The sequence below is a fragment of the Struthio camelus genome, chromosome 5 (assembly GCF_040807025.1).
Source record: "Struthio camelus isolate bStrCam1 chromosome 5, bStrCam1.hap1, whole genome shotgun sequence".
NCBI lineage: Eukaryota > Metazoa > Chordata > Aves > Struthioniformes > Struthionidae > Struthio > Struthio camelus.
The window spans coordinates 75,680,093-75,704,340 of record NC_090946.1 but is presented as its reverse complement, the minus strand read 5'-3'; the positions used below and the strand labels follow the sequence as shown (position 1 = coordinate 75,704,340).

The 24,248-nt window shown below is 40.4% G+C and overlaps 1 protein-coding gene across 1 annotated transcript in view; it reads left to right on the top strand.

Annotated features, from left to right (window-relative positions):
* Nucleotides 1-24,248, top strand: part of SYNE2 (spectrin repeat containing nuclear envelope protein 2) — a 180,897-nt gene that overhangs the window by 33,748 nt on the left and 122,901 nt on the right. The window contains exons 20-41 of the mRNA XM_068947334.1: nt 532-687; nt 942-1,115; nt 2,438-2,572; nt 2,726-2,881; nt 4,060-4,271; nt 4,545-4,620; nt 5,760-5,878; nt 6,454-6,577; nt 7,869-8,026; nt 8,467-8,614; nt 10,226-10,824; nt 11,712-11,891; nt 12,887-13,037; nt 15,226-15,384; nt 16,080-16,241; nt 18,626-18,727; nt 20,027-20,227; nt 21,229-21,394; nt 22,169-22,281; nt 23,027-23,229; nt 23,603-23,722; nt 23,825-24,113. Coding sequence (XP_068803435.1) covers nt 532-687; nt 942-1,115; nt 2,438-2,572; nt 2,726-2,881; nt 4,060-4,271; nt 4,545-4,620; nt 5,760-5,878; nt 6,454-6,577; nt 7,869-8,026; nt 8,467-8,614; nt 10,226-10,824; nt 11,712-11,891; nt 12,887-13,037; nt 15,226-15,384; nt 16,080-16,241; nt 18,626-18,727; nt 20,027-20,227; nt 21,229-21,394; nt 22,169-22,281; nt 23,027-23,229; nt 23,603-23,722; nt 23,825-24,113 — 3,903 coding nt within the window. The remainder of the gene's footprint in view (nt 1-531; nt 688-941; nt 1,116-2,437; nt 2,573-2,725; nt 2,882-4,059; nt 4,272-4,544; nt 4,621-5,759; nt 5,879-6,453; nt 6,578-7,868; nt 8,027-8,466; nt 8,615-10,225; nt 10,825-11,711; nt 11,892-12,886; nt 13,038-15,225; nt 15,385-16,079; nt 16,242-18,625; nt 18,728-20,026; nt 20,228-21,228; nt 21,395-22,168; nt 22,282-23,026; nt 23,230-23,602; nt 23,723-23,824; nt 24,114-24,248) is intronic.

Below are 24,248 nucleotides of genomic sequence, written 5' to 3'. Positions count from 1 at the left end.
CACGAAAATGTGTTGCATATTCATAGATCAAAACAGCTCTGATAGGGACATTTCATGATAAATATTAAAATACAGCACAGTACTTTTGCATGCAAAATACCCAGCTGCTTCTTGCCTGTTAGGAGTCAATACTGCAAGAAAGTCTGAGCCTTGATATGCTTACATTTGGAAGACTTCATGATTAGACAATGCATATCCAAATGCGTGGTTTGTATGTTCATTTGGAAAGCGGCTGGGATGTGAGAGAATGTTTAAAGATTACTTTTAATTGGCTCTGAGGCAAAGACATGGGAGGTATCACATTGACAGGAAGAATGTGTTAGCAAACAGAATCCCCTGTGGATGGCAGCAGACTTCTTTCTCTCTACACAGAGATTTTGCAGTATCATGTATGCTGGCCATAGTTGGAATATAAGATCTTTCTTTGACCAAAAATTGACCGTCCATGATCGTTGCTGGCTTTTCGGTTTAGTTTCTCAAACAAAAAGACATGAATACTGTGCAGGCTTCTAATGTTTTTCATTTAACCAGAGCTTGGCTGCAAGAGGAGCCTCATGCCAAGAGCAAGTTGTGGCAGCAGAGGAGATCTTTCAATCCCTGACGCAAAATGCTTCAAGTCAGGTGTCCCAACAGCATTTTCACCCCGGGCTGCAGGCACGAATTAAACAAGCCAGAGACAAAATTGAGGTATTTTTTCTTGATCATACACAGACTTCTCTAATTTTAGCATTACGTGATTAGGAAGACTGCTTTCACTCAAGTAAAACAGAAATGTTTTTAGAATATTGGAATTGGTCTCCTAGAGTCTTGTCGGGGCAGAATGCGGAACGTTTCAAAGATCGGTATCTCAACTTGAAAAACTTGAGTGATGTTATGAAGCAATAGCTTTATGTGATTAGTGACAGTTGTGCACGTTCTGAAAAGTGTCTCTTTCTTCCAAGGCTGCCATGGGTGACATAAGTGATGTCTTGCCCAAATCTCAGAAGAGACTCTCAGAAAAGGAGGTTTTGCTCAATTTTGAAGAATCCCAGAAAGACCTTGAAGCCTCCATTTCAAAGGCGGTGCAACTTGTTAGTCAGAAATTAAGCCCTGAAGAACATATTTCAAGATACGAGGTGAGTTTCTCTTCATTACCGTACTTGGCTTCTGAGCCAGCAGAATGGAGTATTTTTTAGTGTTATTTAATATCAAAAAGGTAAAGACACCACCTAAAGAAAAATAGCAGATATTTTTGATAGCTGTTAATGCTTTTCTTCCCAACTCTGTGATTTAGCATTTCTAGTGTATATTAACCTGGCAGACAATTTCAGTGGAGAAAGATTAAGCTTTACCTCTACAGCGGCATGTTCTAATTAGCAGTATATTCCTTTTTGTTTGTACGATCATGATAAACGCTAAGAAATATTTTAAAAATTGTTTGTTCGTGATCCCAGATTGCTTTCCATTTCCACCACTAAAGGCATTCTCATAGGGCTTCCTATGTCACTTGAACTAGGAATTTTTCCTTCTCAAAAAATGAGTTGTCTTACCTCTGTTCATTAGTAGGAAGGTATTATCAGAACCAAGTAGGCACAAGACACAAAAGTAACTGTGTTTATCTTTGATCTCATTTTCCTGCTGAAATAAACCTATCTTAGGAAATGCAAAGTATAAAAATAATATTTGTGTGGTGTTAGGGTTAAGACTTTACTTATATATAACATAGGATATTGGCAGTTCCACAACTGGTGTATCTGTAGAGCAGTTTATTCGGTTTCTGAATCCTGTTCTCTTACTTAAATTTCTCCATCATCCTCAGATTTCTGTTCTGAACTACAGCCACTTTTGCCAATTATTAAGAAACAGTCCTGTCAAGAATCACATGGCCCAGTTCTTGGACGAGTTTTTAAAGCATCATTATAAATGTTGAATCTCCCTTTTTTTCCACTGGCTAGCTTGTAAAGAAAAGTCTGGAAAATCCAGATCTCTTAAAAGGAGTCTTAACTGAGGTATCAAAAATGGAAGTCCCTAAAATCAGTGTTGCCATGTGGTACATAACGAGTCCTATTGGCTGTGTGCAGGGAACAGCATGGAGGCAGTCCACAGTGCCCCTGCACCTTGCCAGACTGCACCACACCAGCGCAGACCCTTCCCGCAGCCATGCATCTTCCCTGTCCATGGGACCTCAATCTTTCTCCTTTGGTATCAAATTTACTCCTAAAAGAGGAGCTCTTGGAACAGGATTTCCTCTTCTCTGAAAGCATGGTTTCCAACCCTTCTGGAGGTATGCAAGGGTGGAGAATGCCCTTATGCCCATTCATGTGAGGGCCATCACAGCCCGTACATGCCATGTATACATACTTTATGCATGGTTTTTATGTATTACTGGTGTCATTTTGTTAGGTAAAAGAACTAAATTCAATTCTGTTTATTTTTCATTTTGATACTTTTCTTGCAGGAGGCTTTCAATGCTTTGGACAATAAAGTTCTTAACAAATTTTTGGAAGCAGCTGAACAGCTGAAAAATATTTCATCTGATCATGAAAAGCTCGCAGTGGAGGAAAAGAGTAAAGATGTTCGTAAAAGATGGGAGGTAAGATAATGTACGGAGGAGAGTCCATGGTCTTCTTATTAGGCCTGGCATCTTTGAAAAACAATCTTTTGTCACAATACGTTTAGACGTTTTTATTTGCTTTGTGGTATTGTCTCCCCATCTCACAGGGATAACATGTTCTGAATTTTGCAGGCAGTTCACCATGAAATTATATCCTGTATCCAGCTCATAGTAGAAAGGGGAAAAAAGAAATTTAATGCAACTTTTAAGAAAATCAATAAGCAATTAGGTAAAGAGAAGAAACTCCTCAGCATGGATAAAACCAAAGGGCTCATCAAGGAACATGAGGTACCTAACACACTCCTTTTCTGCTCACCTTCCTTCCTATCTGTATGAAGGCACTGTCTGCCCTTCCTGCTCCTTTTTATGTGCATTATTGCAATCTCTGTTTATGGAGCAGGGCTCTGGTGCTCAGTGTCGTGCAAACACAGACCAGAGGCCACCTAAATGATCTCCTTGCCTTTCTGACTTCAGGTATTAGCATCATTGTAGACTGCTGAAGTTACCTCCTTGTTACTTGAATGGTAGCATTTTTTCAATTAAAATTTTTTTGAAACTCCCTTGAAGTATTAAAGCAGTTAGCTATGCAAAATGCAATAATAAGAAATGACTGTATGATCTGAGACTCCCTTGAATTGTTACGGTTGCACAGCCAATGTTAGGTGCCTTGAACTGAGAGTATCTTCCCCACAGTGCAATAGTCCCATGTTTGTGCTGCGCATAAATTAACTGCAATTAGACATAAGACTTTCATGTGTCGTTGGCCTGAGTGAGCCATGGTGAACTTGACATATTCCATAAGCAATGGGATTTACATTTCAGTCTTATTAATGTTTTTCTTCATCGTCCTCTTTGAGATGCGCTGATGTGGCCAGTTTACTGCTTGTAAGAGTAAGAAGGAGCTCTGCTGAATTCTGATTTCCATTGAATTTAATGGAGGTTTCCTCTTGGCTTCTTATGGGTTTGTTCTCAGCAAATATTACATGTCCAAGACTAAAGAAAAATTAGCATTTTCAGATGCATTCTTTGTGCTTAAAATTTTGTTAGATTTTTATTCTATCTTAGCTTCATCCTAGAAAGTAGAATTATTCATGAGGAATAGTCTAAATAAATTTTCCAGTTCCTCTTTTGCTGTAATCAATAGAAGATGTATTTTAATGTCAATGAGAGCAGGCCTTGGGACCCAAAATAGCTAAAAATGTAGTAACATAGGTCATTTCAAACTCAGACAAGAATCAATATAGTTTTATGAGTACAACTGGGGAACATATTGCCAGAATTCTCCACTTCTGTCCTGGCTTCGTATGAAAAAGAATTGAGTGAAAATAAATGTTTGTCTCCTGGTTTAACATCTTAAACCTTAAGTGCACTTATCTGAGAAGACAATGAAAATAGAAGAATGTATGGAAATAATTGTGTATCTTTATAATTTAACAAGAGTTTATTATATTTTTTTCTTCATTTAGGCCTTTTTTTCACATGAAGGCAGCCTGACGGGACTTAAAAAGTCATTAGAAGATCTTAAAACATTGGGAAGACTAGCAGAAGAAACTCTCCCAGATATACAAACACTGGTCACAGAGTGTGAAAAAAAGCTAGAAAAGCTTCAACCCATTGTGGCAGATACTTACGCAGCCCTGCTGTCTCATGCTGGAAAAGGACAGCCGTCCAAGAAAGAGTGGGTAACTGGGTGCATGAGGTGTCATAGCCGCATTGAAATCAGAGATATGCATGGTTTTTGTGATATTGTAAGTGTACTACCAAGCACATTACCATGTGTACTACTAAGGGCAGCTGTATTTTTTAAACATTTAATATTGGGTTTCAGAAACACCTAAGTACTGACATAGCTGCACTGTTAATTTTTAATCTTTAGCCGGAGTGTTTTTTTTTTCCTCTTATATTTCATAGCTGCTCTTATTCTTAATTTGAAATTTCTTTCAAACCTTAGGGGTTCCTCTTTTGTTTCTGAGAATGGAGAAAGTCCAGGTTCTTCTCAGCGAATGGATATCTTTTCAGAGCAGGAGGTATGCAATCCTTGTTCACTGTGATTATTTCTGCTGTTATTGATATTATGGTAGGACCTCAGACCTCTGGTCACAGATCAGAAACCCACTGTGCTTGGGAATGTAGATTAAAAAAATCCTTAAAAGTATCTGCTGTAAGGAACTTGCAGCTCCTCTACTGAAATCCATCAATTTATAAGTCATTCACATGCAAGGAATAGCACTAGGTATCCTGAAGAGATATAAGTGGGACCCCAACTTTGCATTATATTTTTCTGAAGAGTGATTTTCAGCTGGAATAACTGTGTCTGAAGCTATATGTTCAAGTGTAAGTCCCTTTAGTGGCCCAGTAACATGAACAAGTCGCAGAGGACACAGAGAGGAAAAATAGTGTGGGAAAAAATGTGAGGAAAAACAGAACGCATGTAGCTTTTTAGAACAAAGTGCTAAGAGAGACAAGATGCAATAGTTTGTCATTTGGATGCTGCAGAAGATGTTTCATTTCGCATTTGTGGGAGTAAAGCTGCAGATAGACAGTATGGCGCTCAGCAGACCAAGTCCACACTGGTGGTTTATGGGAAGAGAACCATTCTATTAACATCAAATTTGAAGATATGGAGAAAATGGCTGTCAGAAGGGAGATCTGTCATGAGACTACAAATATCACCCCGATATGATGATGAAATCTGTTCCTTCACAGATGAGCAAAGTATCATGTGTATAGCCAATAGCAGCCAGCCTCAAATTGAGGAGTACATCCTGTTAGCAAGGGCAAGAGAAATGAGAAGCCGTCTGGTACACGCAACCCAACAAAGCTGCGGGAGGTAGTACCTCGGGACTGCCCAAGGGTGGCCATGGAGCTGCCGCAAAGATTTGCTCCGGTGGCTCACGTTGCCAAAGATGTGACGGGGTGGTTGTGTCTGCTGAGACCCAGCATCAGTATGGAAGGAAAGAATAGCCTGGCTGCAAGTGCTCAGAGTTTGCTCTTTTGGTTCATGCTTTTGTTTAAACACATGTTGTATTCATGAATGGAATCTCTTATCTCCTTTGGGAGTGTTTCACATGAAGTGATTGCTTCTTTCAGGAATTCACGGATATCTACTGATGTATTGGCACAGCATGAAGTAGAGTTCATTGTTACCTTTTTTGTTTTTGCTTAGACATCAAGACCTGATTCAGATATAGTTTGGGAAACAGCTGTGACTCATCAGAATGGAGAAAGCTGTGCAAAGAAATTTGAGGAAGATGGTGGCTTGCCCTTACCAGCTTTATTAGAGAGGTAATTTTTAAAAGATAAAAGGCATTCATATTAAGAGATGGTACTATGCTATAAATTTACAAATGAATTGAAAGAGTGCACTTTTCCTATGCAAAACTCTCTTCTTATTCTACTACAATTTATTTACTCTTACTTTGTAATGGATAAAGAATCACTATAGTAGTTAAATGCTGTATACATTAGGACTTTGTAGCAAGAACACTTAGAGCTTAGAGATTTTTTTCTGCTCTTTTGTTGGGTCTGCCTTACTAATAAGTCCAAATAAAAAGTAAAAATTGGAAAAACTGAAAAAGGTGAATTTTTTAGAGAACTGTTATTTTTACATGCATAAAACTGAATTTAGAGAATGTAAGAAGGCATTCGTACGTGAAAATTTGCCAGCCGAGCAATTTCTCAGCCCTCCTACATATTGCTCATTTATGACCATTAATTTGGGACGGGGGTTAAAATATGCATTAGTAATAGACTGTGCCTGTTTTATATGGTAATCTATTGGTCAGCAGGTTTCAATCCGTGCCACATCCCGTTAAAACAGAGATAATACTCTTTCTGAAAGTGATTGTCTCTTTCTTTAGTTATAACACACAGAGAAGTAACTTGGAGGAACTTTTACAAATCAGCAGAGATAAAGTAGCGTCTGGCTTTACTGATGAAGTAAAAGGCACTTCATGCCTTCAGAATAAGCTGCTTGAGCTACAGGTAAGTATTTATCTCTTAAAAACGTACTCTATGCCTGAACTGTTGTTTTCTCATGTAGAGCCTTTACCTTCTATGTGTTACACTTACTGCCGGGGATAAGGAGCAATTGGCACAACCAATTTTATTAGGAATAGAGGGAAATCAGACATTTGGCAGGTGTGAATTCCTCCTTCACGGTTTAGTTGTGCCAGTGTGACTGAAAGAAGAAATTGGCCTACGATATACAAAACTACTACAGTGCAGGGGCTCTCAGTTTACGATCTGCAGGCTGGAGTGGGTCTCACGGAAAGAATAACTAAAGAAAGCAGCTTTATTGCCAGTATGCTTAAACTCCCTATGGTGCAGTCTGATCTTGCACTGGAAAATATAAGGGACCCAAAATCCAAAGGAGGCTGAAAATTATTCTCGTAGTACTGCTGTCATTTGTAAGAATCTGAAATGCTGATAACATGAATATTTTGTTTATCCTCTACATTTAAGACATACAAAAGCAAAATTAAGACTGCAAAGTCAAATGCTGTTCTCTTACTCCTCCTCCTCCTTGTTCCTTGGGCCAGAGAAGTGGTCCGTGAAGAACACAGGGTGATGGTTTCTCTCCTGATTGCCTGCTATTATAATGGCCCCAGAAATGGAAAGAGTATATGTCCTGCTCAGCCCAGGGCTGGAGCAACCTCACCTGCTGTTGCTCTTTCTGGGGTGAAGAGAGGTAGGGTAATGTTGCCGTGTTCATGCAGGAGTGGCAAATGATGGACCATGCTCAGGGCAGGAGGAGCCTTCAGAGAGTTGAACTATCAGATGCTGACAGTGCATGTGCAGAATGAAACTGTTCAAAGACTTCTGACTTGATCAGATTTGTGAGAACCTTAAGGGGATGATAAAAGGCACATATTTGATGTTGGGGCATTCATTACTGCAATTTCTCAAGTCCTTCCGGTGAGCGCACAGGTTATCTAGCATCTCAGAACTTGGTTCAATTCTAAGGTTGTTTTTTGTTCTTTTAGACAGCTAGAATTCTTATAGCAAAATGGCTGAGCCATATTTAGTGAACCTTTTAAAAAATGCAACTAAGGCATACATCTGACATGGAAAATTTCAGTATAAAACGTTGGTAGAGATTTACATGCAACTGAAAATGGAGCCTTTAGAAAAAGACAGCAATAGACACTCTTAACTACAGGTGATGTTTTCAGCTTTGTCTGCAGTAACTCTTGTGACAGTAATTTTCTGAACTGACCTGCCTGTGGTAAAATATGATATCATATTAATTCACTTAACCCTGAATATCTATCAGATCATAGAGAGTGAAACCCATTCTGGCTGGACACAATTGGAAAACGTTGCATCTACCTTAGAAAATCTCGTGGATGAAATGGAGCTGGCTGCTATCTCTGAAAGAAGAAGCAAGCTAAAAGGGGAATGGAAAGAGCTTCAGGATATTATAAGTGCCAGGTAGAAAATAACACTGCGTGATATTAGCTAAGCTATAGTTGATTGTAACGTAATTGAAGAGTGTATTGTGAAGGGAATAGTGTGCATTACAGAAAATGCCTGCACATTTTTAACTCTGTCTTACACGCTAATCGCATAAAATTAATCTTATCTTAATACGCACATACATACCTTGCAGATGGCATGAATCTCTGCAAGCAGCTCAGGGCTAGATCTTTGTAATCCCAAGGTTATCATTATTCCTTCAACCTTCCGATTAAATTCACTGTGGTTCACTCTGTTTCTCTTATTAATCAATGAAAAAACTCCTGTTGACTTCAGGAGGAGGAGGATTATTACCTAGCTCTATTAGACAGTCAATCACAATGACATTGTGGCTTTTTGCCCTGTGTCTTTCCTTACTTGCTTTTCCAGTTCATGTTTCTTTACCTTTCTTGTAGAACAAACTCTTTAAGGACTGCTTTGGAAATTGTTTTGCCAATAGAAAATGAATTCATTCTTCTATGTGAATTAGATCAGCGGCTGAACAAAAAGGACATCCAGCAGTTTAATTTGATGAATAGTGATCTTGCATATAGGGAACTAAAGGTAAGGGGAAATTCAGAGACGGTGCCCTGGCCAGAGCTATTTTTAATATGGCTAAGAACTAGAAAACTTAGTGGGATTTCTCATTCAGGAATTTGAGACCATTTACAGAACTTCCCACGCTTGTAATGCTTAAGAGCATGATACTCCCCTTGCTTTAAATGGCATTACTCCTGTAGAGACAGGGACCCCCACTGTAAAGAGCATAGTCATGAACATCCCTTCTTGTTTATGACTTTCCTTTGTTCTGGTGTTGCATTGTTCTCACCTGGCTGTGTATCATAATGCGCTGTTTGGAAGAAATTACAGTTGCCATGATTGATACCATTATTAGCTTTTTTTTTTTTCCCTCTGCGTTTTACAATCTGAATCAGTGTTCTTTGTGAATATTTTTAGGGCTCAGTCTCATGGTTAAATTACCGTGTGTCAGCTGAGCCATGACAAATGCCACAGCTTTGGGAAGTACAGTGGGGTGTTAGTTTGTGAGCGAACCTCAGCTGCATTGCGCCATATCTGCTGAGGGGCGTGAGCACACCCCAGGACAGTTTTGGCAGCCTTGCTTATGTGCAGTAACATTTTAAGCTGCTATAAATACCCTCTGCCTGAGCCCTTGGTCTGTCTGTTAGGCATGATGAATGTTGTTTTGATCCTGATGTGCTCTCCCGGCTGAACACAGAAACTGCTGCCCAGCACTGAAAGTTTGCCTTTGTCTGCACTTGGCTCTCGAGCTGAGCAGGGTTGAGGTCTCTGAAGCTCTGGAACACAGTGATGGGTGCTGTCTGTCTGAGATTGCTCTTCCCATCTGGAAAGGCCCTGCATTTATTCCCTGCTTTCTGCACACTTGGAGTTTCACCGCACTGGCCTACAATGCTTCATCTGAGGGCTGCATAACGCTGTAACCAGATAACGTGCAAACCTCACCAGGAGACTGCTAAACACACATCAGTCTCCTCCAGAAGTGTAGCATAAAGGATTTAGAAGGCAGCAGAAGGAACAATCATCTACATGCTAACCTGTGCTGGGAGTGATCTCCCGCTGTGAGAGCCTGCTGAGTTTCATTCCCAGGACTCTTGTCATCTTTCTCTCCTTTTCATCTGGTTGTTGGCAAGAGACTTGGGCTTTTTATAATGATGCTCAAATTCCTTGTGTGGGGAATACCATTTTATCTGATATTTCTTCTTCTTCCCACCCTTCACCAAAATTCAGACTTCCTTCTTAGTGATGCTCTTTAGCATAGTTACGTATTGCCATAACAAAGTGATTCTGCGTTAATGATTTCTGATTGCCCTGTAGTGGCTTATGGCTGGCTTTGTGATATGGCACGGTATCTGTTAGCAAATAGGCATAATAACACAAATTTCATAAACTCAATTGCATTTGATACCTTTTTCATAGCTAGATCTCCCACAGTCCTAAATTACAATGAAAATACCAAACACCAAAATCCTGAAGATACTATCCTTTATTCTTTTAACAATCTGTTTGTTGCTGTTTGTTGTTGTTTTTTGTATTTGGATTTGTGTAATTTGTTTTCCAGCCATGGTTTCAGCTGGAAATACAGGATATGGGTTCTCTTTCACTTGCTAACACTGTTGGTGGGTCTTTCGATTTCAGGAGCTCCAGAGATCCATATTAAATCAGATTGAAGTGTGCAAACAATTGGAACACCTAGACAGTTCAGCAAGAGATGAATTTAATCCAATAGATCTGCAAGCGGCAAGTAAAATTATGGTTTATTATCAAAACCAACTTGAAGAGATGAGCCATAAAATGCAGATTCGGGAAACAGTCTTAAAAGATCTGGAAGCTTTTATGGCCTCGTTGAGGAAGATTCAGTTTTCCATTAAACATCCTGTAGATCCCTCAGGTCAACCTGCAACACAAGGAAAGGCATGGAGGGAGGCTGTGCAAGAAGTTTCTCATATGGCAGAAGAGGCTAAATGTTTGGATGAACGCTTGAAAAGAGTTGATATCTGCTTGGAAGAGGCTGAATGTGGGAGAAAGTCTTCCTGTGAAAAACTTGTTCTGACTTTATCTGAAGAGCTAAATGAGGCTCACGATCACTCAAGTGAACAGACGCTCAGGGAGGAAAACGACTTACACAAGATTTTTTGCACAAAAAGTAGTGAACTCCTCAAAAACATTCAGGATCTACATGACAGGATTAACAAAATAGGCTTGAAGGATCCAACAATTCCAGCTATTCAACAAAGGTGACTTCTTTTTTAAAGCTCTTTTAATTTCTTAATATCAGTGAACTCAGAGTACCTATGGCCCCTCTGCAGTAGAACACTGAAACCTGAGTGTATCTACCTTAAAACATCTGCGTAGCATTGGTGAAACAAACTGTGAGCCTATGGTTGCTTCTCTGGGTTGCAGCCTAAATAAGGAAGCCTTTTCTGATTTTTTTTTTTCCTTTAAACACCTGTGTGTGTTTGTGTGTTTGAAGCAGCATGGATGAAGAAGAAACAGGAGGAGTTTAAGTGCTATGATCTTATTTTTCAGTAAGAAAGCGTCAAACAGGGGGACAGGTCTTCTTGGTGAGCACTGAAGCACACGCTCTGGAAACTCCGCGTTACAGAAGTTGTGTGTTATTTTACCGCACACTGAGAAAGTTACTGATGTGATTTGTATGTCTCCTGTGATGTTTCAAAGGAGCTCTCTGCTGCCTTGCAAAGGATGAATAAACAAGTCACTACTGTGCAAAAAGAGGGAGAAAAGAGCTTATAAACTGTGATCTTATTTTTAGTTATGCCATAGTTTCCTTTCTGAAACCATATTTTAAGATGGCTGGAATGCACTTACATTTTAATTTAGATAATTAACTATGTTCATACAGAATCTGTTGGCATTTAAGATTTTGGATTACTTTCTCAAAGGGCTAAGGTCAGAATAACTCCTCTGAAAGATTGTCCAATTACACCAACAGAAGATCAAATTACAGTTTTTATGATGTCATTTAATATAGTCAGTGTGTCATTTAATATAGGCAGTGGGTGCAGCTCAGGATGAATTTCTAGAGAACTTAATAACTGTATTGGGGAGAAAAGTCAAAGACCTACTTTAATATAAGGCTATATTTCATTTTTTTCTAATATAGAATAAAATCATTAACGGAATTGGAAAAGGAATTGGATTGTGCTGCTGTTGAAATGAAAGCTATGCGAGAAATTGCTAATACGCTCCCACACATCAAAGAGGAAAAAGCAGAGGAAGCAAAGGAACGGTGCAGAGTCACAGAGAGGTTATGGGAGGATACAAAACTGTTGCTTGCTGAGTGGTAAGGAAAAAAGTTACATTTTAAAGTGTTGTACAGTAAGGAGTTTGCCTGTAAAAATGAAACAGCAGAAGAGTCTTAGACCGTGTTTTAAAGTAAATGAAATGCTGATATAGTAGTAAATGTTGCTATTATGATGCTGCAGACTATCATAACACCAAGAATTGCACAGAGAGGTTTGCAGCCAAAGCACATGACTTATTTATAAGTGATCACAATGCCATCATTTAGCAGGTATGCTGTGACGTGTTGGACTGAATCAGTATCCAAAAGAAAAGCCTGGCTGCTACTGAGAGTGACATGTCTTCTCTATTTGCTGTGAATTTCATGCAAAAAAAAAAAATCATCAGACTGAAACAAACGGAAAAGGACAACTAGGAAAATAGAGAGTGTCTTTTGCAGGAAAAGACTGAAAGAGCTTGGTTTGATAAGCCTAACAGCGAGGACTGGGAAGCGGTACGATTGATAACCCAGGGCATCTGCCCTCTTCTTAGGATTTTTAAAAGTGCTTGGAGGATTTGGATGGCCTGGGGCAGTCCCAGTTAACCCGTGTGGCTTACCCCGGTGTCAGTGTGAACAGTCGGCTTTGATGTCCCGCTGCAGGCTGAGCAGAGACGGCATTTCCCACCGTCCGCTCCCCAAGCTGTTGTGGCATCTGCTGCACGTTGTATTTCCGCTCACTGGTGACTGCACTCAACCTGCAGGTGGGAAGTGGCAAATAAACTTGAACTGCTCAGGTCACATCACAGTTAAACGTAAGTGAGGGCTGTAGAATGGCAGGGGGCATCTCTGGCTCCAAAAATTGTCCATCTCCCACAACAGGTATCTCACAGCGTCGCAGGGTTTGTGACTGGTGCGGTTCATCCCTCTCCTTTTTTGTCTTCCGAACATAATCACCAAACTGTTCGCATATTTGAATATAGGAGAAGAAAGCAGACAAGAGGCTAAGGCTGCTCTTTTATGCATAGGCAGTAAATAATATATCTCTTTTCTAATAGCCAGGAGCAGTGTGCAAGGGCTCTGGAGCTCCTGAAGCAATACCAAAGCTGCAAAAGTAGTCTGACCAGCATCATCCAGAAACAAGAGATTGTGCTTTCACAGCAAATGTCTTACATGGGGAAAGAGAATTTGAACAGGATGATAACAAAGGTGAGTTATAAGAACTTATTGACATGGAAAGAAGAGCGCCTGCTGGGAGCGTCCGGGTGTGCGGTTGCCCTTGCGTACCCAGGCTTCAGGGCAAATGTTAGGTTCTTGTTTTCAGTTTGGTTTCCAAACTACCTTTAGGGACCGTACTCTGGTTTGGTGTTAAGTTGATCTCTAGCTTAGTGAATCATGGTCTTGTTAGAGGGGAGGGATTAAAGAAAAACTTAGAAAAACAATAATGTAATAACAGAATAAGATGAAATTCTGGTCCTATTGAAAAACACCTACTGAAATCCACCAGACTTATTTCACCCATACTGTTTGGAATATTTCTACATTTTCTACCAAGGGTATGTGGTAAAAAGCTTTTAGTGGGCAGTTTGTAAGTGTACCAAAGCAACAAATTCATTCGTCACTAAGAAGATTCTTTAAAGCATTGTACCACTTGAAGAAAAAGAGTATTTAATGTAACTCCTTAGGGCTGCTTGTTTCTCTGCTGTCACTGTAGCTTCTCCCCAGGAATTGAGGCCCTTATGCTTTCCTTGCCTGGGTTACCAGGTCCCAGTAAACTGGTCCCAGTAAACTCTGCTGACCAAACTATGTTGTGATCAGAGCCCATAATAACATGTTTAGTTTCTTCTCTCTCTTCTGCTGTGTTACAAACCTACCTAGAAGCCGGACTCTCTGTATAAGAGCTTTGGCCTCTGGGACCAACGCTGTCTTTGCTGCCTGTTAAACATTTGCAGGAGCAGTTCATACGTAAGCTGATGAGACTGAGCAGAAATTGCTGGACGCTCCCTCATATAGTTTTAAGTTACCCCTTCGTCGGAGAAAGACTTGACTGTTAGCTACGTTCTTGTTCACTGACTGAACACAGCCATAGGACGCTGCTAAGTGTCCCTGCCTAAAGGATTAGGGTACGCCAGTGTCTCCGCTGTGACCATTTTAGTGTACAGTTTTGACATTACCTGGCTGGGTTATATAGCTGGTTATCAAGATCCCATTTTTAGGCTTTTTGAGGAAGCATCAACGCTATCTTTCAGGAAAGGTTTTGCTCTCAGCTGGCGGTTTGGATGATTAAATTTAAAGAAGGAGCATAAGCAGGTCCTTCTCCCAGGCGGCAGGATTTTCCCGTGCTCCCTCCCCACTTCGGCTTCAGCAGGGTCTTTCCCCTGCCTTGCCAGGGAGATCTCCGGCACCTCGCTTTGCTCCGGTCCGTCTGCAGGGAGCTCCCTGCTTCTGCTTGCAACTCCTCCTCCTAACCCTGTGTTTTGGGACAAAAGCTCTCAGAATTGGAGTCTGCAATAGCTGCAGCACAGCATGGGCACGTGCTGGAGCGCTGATGGTAAAGTTATGTTATGTGTTAGGTAAATTATATGAAGTAGCAGGAGAGAAAGTCCTCCACCTTGTTCTGGCTTGTGAGTCCTGCTGTGCCGTCCTGCTCTCTTATCTCAGTGGTTGACAGCGCCTGTAGGAGACCAGGCTCGTCCATCTGCCAGAAATAACAAGACCTTTTAGCATCAAATTGGCTAACACTAGAGGTCAGTGTTTCATTTCCAGAAGGCTTCCATGTTGTTTGTAAACACAAATATTACAATCAAGCACAAAGAAGCAGTCTTGTGTACAAACAGAAAGGAGCAAAGAGCGACGTTTCTGTTTCCGGCAATGCGTATTTGATAATGACTATTTTAAAGTAGCATTTAAGCTTTTTCTTTTTTTTCCTTTTTTTAAGTAGTTCAAAACCTGAGGATCAGAGTGCCGAGTTTCATTTCTCAGAGCTGTGATAGTCTCGGAGATGATCGTTACAATGTCTTCTGTTTATTTCTTCTGTAACTGAGGTGCTGTGTATGGATGTATATTACCTTGGATCTCGCATTTGCTATTTTAAAGCAAGCTGTTTGTTTGGATCTCTTAGTCAGAAGTACACATTCATAGTTTGCACTAAGCTGTTTTGCAGCCAGTAGCAAAAAAATACTGTCATTCAGATGGAGGAATGTTCCTGTCAGTATGGTAGGGATATAACAGCAGAGGAGACATTCCTAGTCTCATCACATTACATAAAAAGGATTATTTTGTGTCATGCTGTTGTCTCTCTCAACTGAAAAGAGCAGCACGCTACTTAAAAATGTTTTGCTGAATAAACGGTCTTAAGTAAACATGCCTGTAAATATCCATTCGGTGTTTTTCACAGATTGAAGAGGCGAAAGAGGAATTTAATGATCACTCTGAAGATGTAGACAGAATAAATCAGATCTGCAAAAACCTTCAATTCCAGCTCAATAAAATGAGAAGCTTTGAGGAGCCTCCGTTTGAGAATGAGGCTAACGTTATTGTGGACAGATGGCTGGATGTATGTAAAAAGTAAATTATCAGGGTGGTCTTATCTGTTATGCATTATAGTAATTGGTTCTGACTTGTGCGTAATATTTGGAATAAATTAAGTACAATATGGCAAAGATTCTTAAGAGACGAATCCAAGTGTTTACCACGGCAAAGCTTACAGAGTGTCTGTTGGCATAATGTTTCTGATCAGGTAGTTTACACCATGGGCACTCCTTGACAGTAAAACCAATTTGGGGAAACGCAGAAAGGCAATATTTGTGCTTTTTGCATGAATCTGTAAGCTTCCACAACAACTTCAGTGGATTTAGACTTTGGGGACAATCTGGAGAATTACTATGCTGGTGCTGTCGGTGAGAAATGCTTGCCGCTGTCGATCTAAGCGGTGCATCAATACTGAGATTAGACGGTATTTACTGAGAGTAGATAAACATTAATGAGCAAGCCTCCTTCCTAAACCTGCCTTAAAACTGGCAAGCTGCTGTTGTGATTGGTATGTTTAGCGACATGTGTGGCAGTAATTTAAATATCTTCTCCATGACCAGTTCACTGTGAAGACACATGAGATTTTTTCCCTTGCCACGTTTGTTGTTTATGTGGGCAGTTTCATCTTGCCCAGATTTTATTACGCTGCTTTGCTTCTAGAATATAACTTAACATTTTTGAAATCTGAGCATGTTTTTCTTCATTTAAATCCTGTGGTAGATCAACGAAAAGACTGAAAACTACTGTGATAATCTGGGAAGAGCTCAGGCTTTGTGGGACAAACTTCTTAGTTTATCTGGCACAATTGATGCATGGGCAAATGCGGAACTTAAGAACATAGAAGACGGTTGCCTGACCGAAGAGGACCTTACACAGCTGAAGGTAATTTGAATGGCAATTCTTTAGCATAAACTCATGCTGTTGTGGTAGGGCCTTCTGACTCTAAACGTGCACATTGCGTACAAACATCAGCACTACAAAGAAGAGGAAGTCACAACGTTTGTAACTGTATCTGCAAGGGCAGTGTCACTGAGCAAACTGCATAATACATTGAGGATACAGCTCTTGGAAACGAACAGGTAGAGAGCCCTATATGTAGATACAAGCTTTGTGGTGATGCTAAACTGTTTGAAGTTAATACAGCACTCCAAGTGCTGCTTCAGACCCCTAAAGCCCCCTCATTCCTGTGTGCTGTACAAACATACCGCGAAGAGCAGGCCTGGAAAGCTTGCAGTCTGCGCACAGGGGCACACTCGTTTCCTAGTGCCTAGAGAAGAAGGAGAGGAGAGTGTGTGTGTGTAGGCTAAATGACTGGTTTTCTTGTTAGCAAATGCCCATCAGCAAAGACACTTGAGCCTCAGAAATGCCTGGGCCATGCACAGTTGAAGAAGAGGTTGCAGATGTGGGTATTAGTTCTTGCGGTTCTCGTCCCCGTGCACTCCCAGGGCAACTCAGTGCGGCTTTAATGGTAGCTGGCTGCGCTGCGAAGGGTCTCCAGGAGCTGAACGCAGACAGACAGACGCCCGCGGAGCCTGGCCAAGGCCTGCCTGTGCCCCTTTTGCACAGGTCGTAGCCCTAACTCCAGGCGTAGGCGCGTGGTATGGTGTAGAGATGCATGCACTAGCTGTATGCTGCTGAAGGGCCTCATGTTTGGGGGCAAATGTTTTAAGTTCAAAACTGAGGGCCATAATTGACCAGCTGCGCTGCTTCGATGTAGTTGCAGCTATTCTCTGCTAAACAGAAATAATTTCCTGTGTGAGTGGGGCTGAGGCATAAAGCTATCCGGTATCTTCTTGTTTGAAAATATGCAGGCAGCTTTTTCTCAGCGTTTGCATACTATAAATGCCCTGGGTTTTGCTATGCTTATTTGCAGCGTTACTGTTAGTGTTGCTCATTGGTTTTAATTTACAGAGCAATAAAAACCCGAGGTGTTCACTGTGTATAGGTCTTCCTGATGATACAGGAGTATATGTGCTGTGCAGGGGTGGCTAATTTGTCACATTATTATTGTTTTTACCGCTGTATTGTTAGAGTTTACCTGGGGTAGTTCAGGTCCCTAAGGGCTATGCTAGAATGCCCCAGCTGGCAACTGCATCTCAAGAGCCATTTAGTTACCTGGAAACTGCTCAAGCCCAGCGTGCTGTGACCATGCCCCCGGCGACGCGCTCGGAAGGGCTCGGGCTGGCGGTGGCTGCGCTGAGCTTCCTCCGCCGTTCCCGGGCGGGAGGGTAGTTCTCGAAAGGGAGCGGAGGCGACGGCAAGGGAGAGAGAAACTCATGAATTGCAGTAAAGGTGGAAGAGCGGGAAAGAAAACTGAACTCAGTGTATTTGTATTTTTGTGAAATGGCTTGAAGTCCAGAGGGAGTCAGGCCTGTTTATAGGTTATTATGTTTTCTAATCCCGAAACATCTCTCCATTAATATTAATTGCATTATATAACATGTTACATAGAGCGCTAACCGGGGCTCCAGTGTGACCACTGAGCAGAGCACGGGTGCACGTGCTTTCAAGAAGCTTATCGCAAAAAAACTGAGTGATGAATTATTTGGCTGTATATTTAAAGATGGTTTCAACACAGATAAATTGAGAGAAGTACTGCTTTCTCCCATAAGCCAGTATGGGGGGGGGGGGGAACTCTTTTAAGGGGTGGAGTGGGGGAATGGATCTGGACGATTCACCTTGAAGAGAGTACAAAGGAGTACTCTGTCCCGAGGGAATTTGGAACTCTGATTTGGGAAGGCAGCGTGACTGTTCGTGGCATTTCCTCTTTCAGGAGTTGAAGCTGGTATTTTATTTTTGCATTACTGACTTGTTCCAAGGTTCATTCAGACAAGTAGGTGTCTTTCCATTTGCTTCTGTGATCACTGGGTCAGGTGATTTATACACCGAGAGATTTGCGTTTAAAAAACACACATAGGATGTGTTATGCCTTTTTAATAGAAAAAGCAATAAATACATGCAAAATAAGATTTTTTTTCCTGCCGCTGTGATTGGATTAATGAAGAAGTAAAATAATGAAGATTTTAAAATTTGCACTAGATTTGCATTAACAACTGCTTGGCTCTGGAAGCCTAGAAATTTTTTATTCCCAGTGCAAAAAAAATCTGAAGTGGCTAAAATGAAAATCAGAAAATGGACCAGTTGTTGGAATTCTATATGCTGAAATGCAGAATTAGAAAAATAAATAATACACTTTCCTAGCAGAAACATAGAAATTAAATCTGAGAGAAAGCAGTATAGTTACAAATGTGTTTTTCTACTCTCAGGCATGTTTACGAGTCCAAGAGCAGAAACTCCAGAAATTTGACAACACGGTGGCTGAGATAGAGGAACTTCTGAACAGTAATGAACCTCCATTGGAGCTGCAGGTAGGAAGAAGCTTTCAAAGCTAATGTGCCAGTACCCATCTTCTCTGCAATCATTTCTTGTGTATCAATCATTTGACTTAGATGTACCCAAAGAGAAAGTGAGATATTTTATTGGCTGTTATCCAGCATTTCATTTCTTGTCTTTCTCAAGCTGTCAATACCAAACCTGTCATTTTAAACATGAAGGTCTTAGTCCTGTGCCCTGTAGGCGCTCGGCCCTTCCCCATCCATGTCAATGCTGCTCATTAATTAACGCCAGCGTTAATCATACCTGGCATTTAGCTACTGGCCAAGAACGAGGCACAGGGTGGCTTTGTCCTTCCTTTGGGGATCCCAGCAACGCAGCACACTGCCCACCTCTTTTAAACCACACCTTTGTCTGGATATGACTTAATACAGCTTGGTAGCATGTGGCTATTTACATGTAGCGGTGTTTACTATGATGTTTTCCTTTGGAATGGGACCAGGGAATCTTCATCTTTTTATGTTTACTTCACCTATCAAGGGTAAATCCGCCTCCTCATTTGAGACCATATGTTTGCCTTGATGTTATACCAGTTCCCCAAGCATCTGCTCTCAGTTGCTGTCAGGTGGACCATGAGCTTGACCCAGTTTGGCCATTTGTGTGTTTATCCCCAGCAGGCAGCAAACTCAGAGGAGTTTCACTGGGTAAAGTGATCCAAGGAGTTTAGGCAAGGACTCAGCAACCCTGTACTGTGCACGTTGTGCCCCAAGGGAGCCCAGATGCCCTCAGCCCCCGGAGCGGTCTTTCAGTATGTGGGCATGACCCCATTGAGTTGCTGTATCGTGCAGATATGCAGAAGACTTAAGGATAAGGTCAAGAACCTGCTGCTCTGTAGTGAACAGTCTGAAGCCAGAGCTCCCCCGCCTCTCTGTTCCCCTTGTCTGGTTTTAGGGGTTGGTGCAGGGAACATGTTGCAGGAAAGGCCTGGCACCCCCTTTCTCCTGGTAGCAGAAAGGCATATAAGGCCTTCGTCCAAGCGAGAGTAGACACTGGAGTAGACTGACAAATAAATTGGTCAGTAAAGCAGCACCAGTAAATGCATCTCTCATAAAGAGGGACTGAGATTATTCTTCCTCAGAAAAGTAGGGCTTGAATACTATTGTTATTATTTCTCAATTTGCAGAGTGGGAGGGGAAGAAACTGGAACAAGCTGTGATTGAAGCGACTGGGCTTCAGATCATTTCATTGCTTTTTATAGCTGTCGTGTAGTTCTGCAATATTCTAGGAAATCAATCCAGTATAATTTCTTACACATTCTTATTTCCAATTTTAAGGTCATCAGATCATCTGTTGTGCATAAAATGGAGCTAATAAAAGAGCTCTTGTCAACGAAGCGGGGAACCAGTGAACTTGGTGTGAATACAGGAGAGCTAAAAGGAGACCTTGATTTGGCCAAGACACAGATTGGGATGACTGAATCACTTTTAAAAGCTTTATCTCCTTCTGACACATTAGAGATCTTCACTAAATTAGAGGTAGCCACAAATTACATATCTTTTATAACTTGGTTAATTTTTCTCTGTTGGGCATGTCTTCATATGTGTTTCTCCTGTATAAGATGTAAATGATTAAAACAGCACAAATGAAGAGCTTGGCTTGAATACTTCCAAAAGTTGCCAGAAACGTGAAAAAAAAAGCCTGTTTTCTCTAGCTGTTATTAGATGTAGTTAGTTAAGCCTTGCAGCTATTGGAAATGGTTAGTGGTAGCCCTAACAACGGTATTCCACTCAAGATATGCTGAAGCACTAGTGAGATACTGGGTTGGATCTTTTCCAAGATTGGGTGATACAGAGGGTTGTCTTTGCCCTCCTGTCTGGAAGGGGAGCTTCCCGTAAGCTATTTAAGCCAGCTTTTCATCTGCTTTGCCCCAGGGACGGAGGTGAAAAAAGAGGTGCTTTGTGGTTTGGAGGTTCAAGGCTGTCAAGATTTAAACCTCCTGTTGAGCAATGAGTTAATCATGCCCAGTCTGAGTATCTGGCCACTGATGTTTGGGGCAGTGAAATTCCATGTAATGGAAGAAAGAAATAGCTTTCAGTTAATTCTCCCAGTTCCTCCCAAATTGTCTTTTGATCCGACGGGATTTGACATGTAGAGTAAGACATAGAGATGGAATAGTGCAAAGGGCAGCTAATGCTGTCAAAAATTCATTATACATGCTAGATATTATGTGGTCTGGAACTTATTTATTACCCTTCACATATCTATTGTGAGTGATGCCAAAATATGCATGAGCGAGAATGTACGTGTGATTATATATATATAAAGGTGTATGCACACTACTCAAGGAGAGTTTAGTGCTTATTTCTGCCTATTAATTGCATTACTAATGTTAATATACTTTAATAAATTATTTTAACACTTAGTCAGGACTAAATTGCTTTACAAAACTATATAATTTGTGCCAAAGCAGCTCTGTACAGTAAATTGCTTGTATTTCAAATTTTCATTTTTAACAGATGTCTTTTTTTTACTTTAGGAAATACATCAGAAAATTCTGCAACAAAAACACTATGTGACGTTACTCCAAGAAGAGACAGATTGTCCTGATGTGGATGAATTAAATAAGCAGCTTAAATGTGTCACTGATTTATTTAATAAGAAGAAACATGTTTTTCAAGATCACTTTATTGGTGTTTTGAACCGTAAGCAAACACGTTTCATATTTACGTAGCTTCGTGGTTTTGTATTGAGCATCTTCATTGCCTTAAGGATATGAAATTAATTTATTTTTGGTTCAGTGTCTTAAACAACATTTTTGCCAAACTGCTTCAGGGTTGTCAACAAAATAAAGATTTGGAAAAAAATGTCAGTTGATTCCAACAAATCACTTGATCCAAATGAAAATTTTTTTTTCTTAATTTTACCTCTAAAATGCTAGCTAACTGAAGTATAAGTCATCATTTAGGAACAAATATCAGAACATTTCATTTAAAAATATAGAAGTCAAACGTAATTTTTTTCAGTTATTTTTTATATAATCCTAGCTATGGGTGCGGGTAGCATCATTAACTACTCTTCACTTTATGCAGACACAGGATTGTGCCAGTGTAGAATTAGACCCAAAGGTAATCTCATCCTGAAATAGTTCTTGAGTAATTTTTGTTTGTGTAGAAATGAGAAAATTTGATAAAAGGCTATCCCAGGTCTTGTTTACCAAAGCTGCTAAGTATAGCAGACTGTCTTCTTGCATGGCATCCTTCCCTAGTGAACAGCTATGTTTATTGTCAATAAATGTTAGGTAACAAAAATTAAGTATGAATTGCAGCATTTTCTGTCGTGTTGTGTGCAGTGAAAAGCAATCCTGACAGTAGCACTGATGAGTGTAATTATGAGTTATCTGAAATCGCCATGTTAAATAGGAATTTTCTTTTACAGAATACAGTTAATGAAGAAAATTGGAATGTATCTTTTTGCAGGTCAGTGCAAGAATTTTAGTGACTGGTTCAGCAGCACTCAGCTGTCTTTGCAGGACTGCTTTGACCCCTCAGAAACAAAACAGACGCTGGAAGAAAAATTGCAGAGGCTAAAGGTAAAATATTAGAGTGTTCTAACTTCTAAGGTTGATTCTTTTTAAAGCTATACTTTTTTATCCAGGAGACTATTCTTGCAAATGAGTACACCTACTAGGGGGCTTAAAGTCTACTTCATGTCGCATAAAACATTAGAATAATAAATGGGCTAAAAATAAAACTTTGTTAAAATTGGGTATCAGTTTTCAAGTTCAAGCCATAATTGTGCAAAGTCAGACCAGATGGTACTTAGTGAAGGTCTGTGGAACTTCAGTGTGCAAAGATGCAAAAAATCAAAGATGAGGAGAGTAAAATGAAACGCGGATCCCTCCCAGTGGACTTGGTGGAAAAATTTACATTCCCTTAGTTATAGCCAGATTTTCACTCTAAGTCAGGCAGAATCCACAGAGAAGAGAGAGAAAAGTCACAACATCTGCAAGAAGCAATCACCATTTAGCAGCAGCAGAAGGCACGATATGTCTGCTAGATTTGAATGCTGCTGTTGCCTATTCTGTTCTATTTGTGCTGTAGAGAAGAAAATGTCGACTTCTTCACTGTCTTCTTATTTTATAAACAACACTTTTTCCGTAATAAATAAATGCGTTTCAGTGAATTGTGAGTTAACATATATTCCTTGACAAGAACACAAATTGCTTTAGCAAATGTTGATGGAGATAACAGAGATCAAGAAACTCTTGTAAGGTATATCTCTACTGTACAACAGCAAATTTGACAAATGTATCTTGTGTTTATGCTTTTATCCAGCACTTCCTAACTTCTGAAGGCAAAGACAGAGATATCCAAGAGGTTAAAACTTTATTGAATAAAGTGAAGCATTACTTGCCCAAAGCAAGCATTAACCACCTTAGCAGCCGTGTGAGAGATCAGGAGGCAGAACTGCAAAGACTGATCTCCAAATGTCAGAAACGGGAAAAGGAACTCAGTGTTTCTCTCCAGCAGCTCAGTAGGTAGGGAACTAACGTCATTTCTGACATTTTAAACACAAGTGATATAAAATGATTCGTTATTAAACAGCCATGCTGAAGGACAAATGACCCTGCTTTTATTAAAGATGATCTTTTAATAAGGGATAGTGAGTGTTTTGTTTTATGCTGAATTTGTCCTCTTCATAGCAGACTCCATGTTGTACTGGAGCACGTGCTTACGAACATTTTCAGTGACATGTTCCAAGATACTTAAAATTGGGCTTGCACTTAAATATTTTGCTTGTTTAGGCCCATGATATTTATACTGCTTTTGCAGCAAAATACAGTTGTCAACAAGTTTTGCTCATGTTAAGCCTCTCATTTTGAACTGCATCTGTCTTTATTGTTTCTTTAGCCTTCAAGAAAGCAGCACTGGCTTGGAAGAATGGCTTGCCTCTCAGGAAGAAAAACTGCAAGTGTTTCAAAAAGATGAGACAAATCTTGAAAACTTCTGTCAGACATTATTAATGCAGAGGTATTGTTGCCTTTGGGTTGTATCTAACAAGAGTCTTGTAAAGGATTTTGTTCCATGTTATTATAGCCAATAGATGTTTGATTCATTTGTTGCATTTTTCAGAGAATCGTTTGACTCCATGGCTCAGCTAGCAAATTCCTTGAGGGAGACTGGGTTGACAGACGACAAAACTGTTTCTGAAGCCACTGATATTATTAGTAGATATCAGACACTGGTAACACATGCAAGTGAAACGGCAGGAGATACTCAGAGACGTCTAGTGGAAGGACAGAATTTTGAAGAACTTGCCCAGGATTTTTCTTCCTGGATCAAAAGGCTCGAGGAGGCTGTTAGTAACCTGAGTTCACAGGAAAGTGAGTTGCCATCAGAAGAAAGGATTAATCAGATAAAGGTATTGTGTTACACGTATTACTTTTGTGCTTGACACTCATGTTAATATAAGGGGAATACTTGGTGAGTTAGTACATCATAAAAGATACTGTCCCTGTTGGTTTGCCTGTGGTTTTGTGGCTTTTTTGGAGGCGGG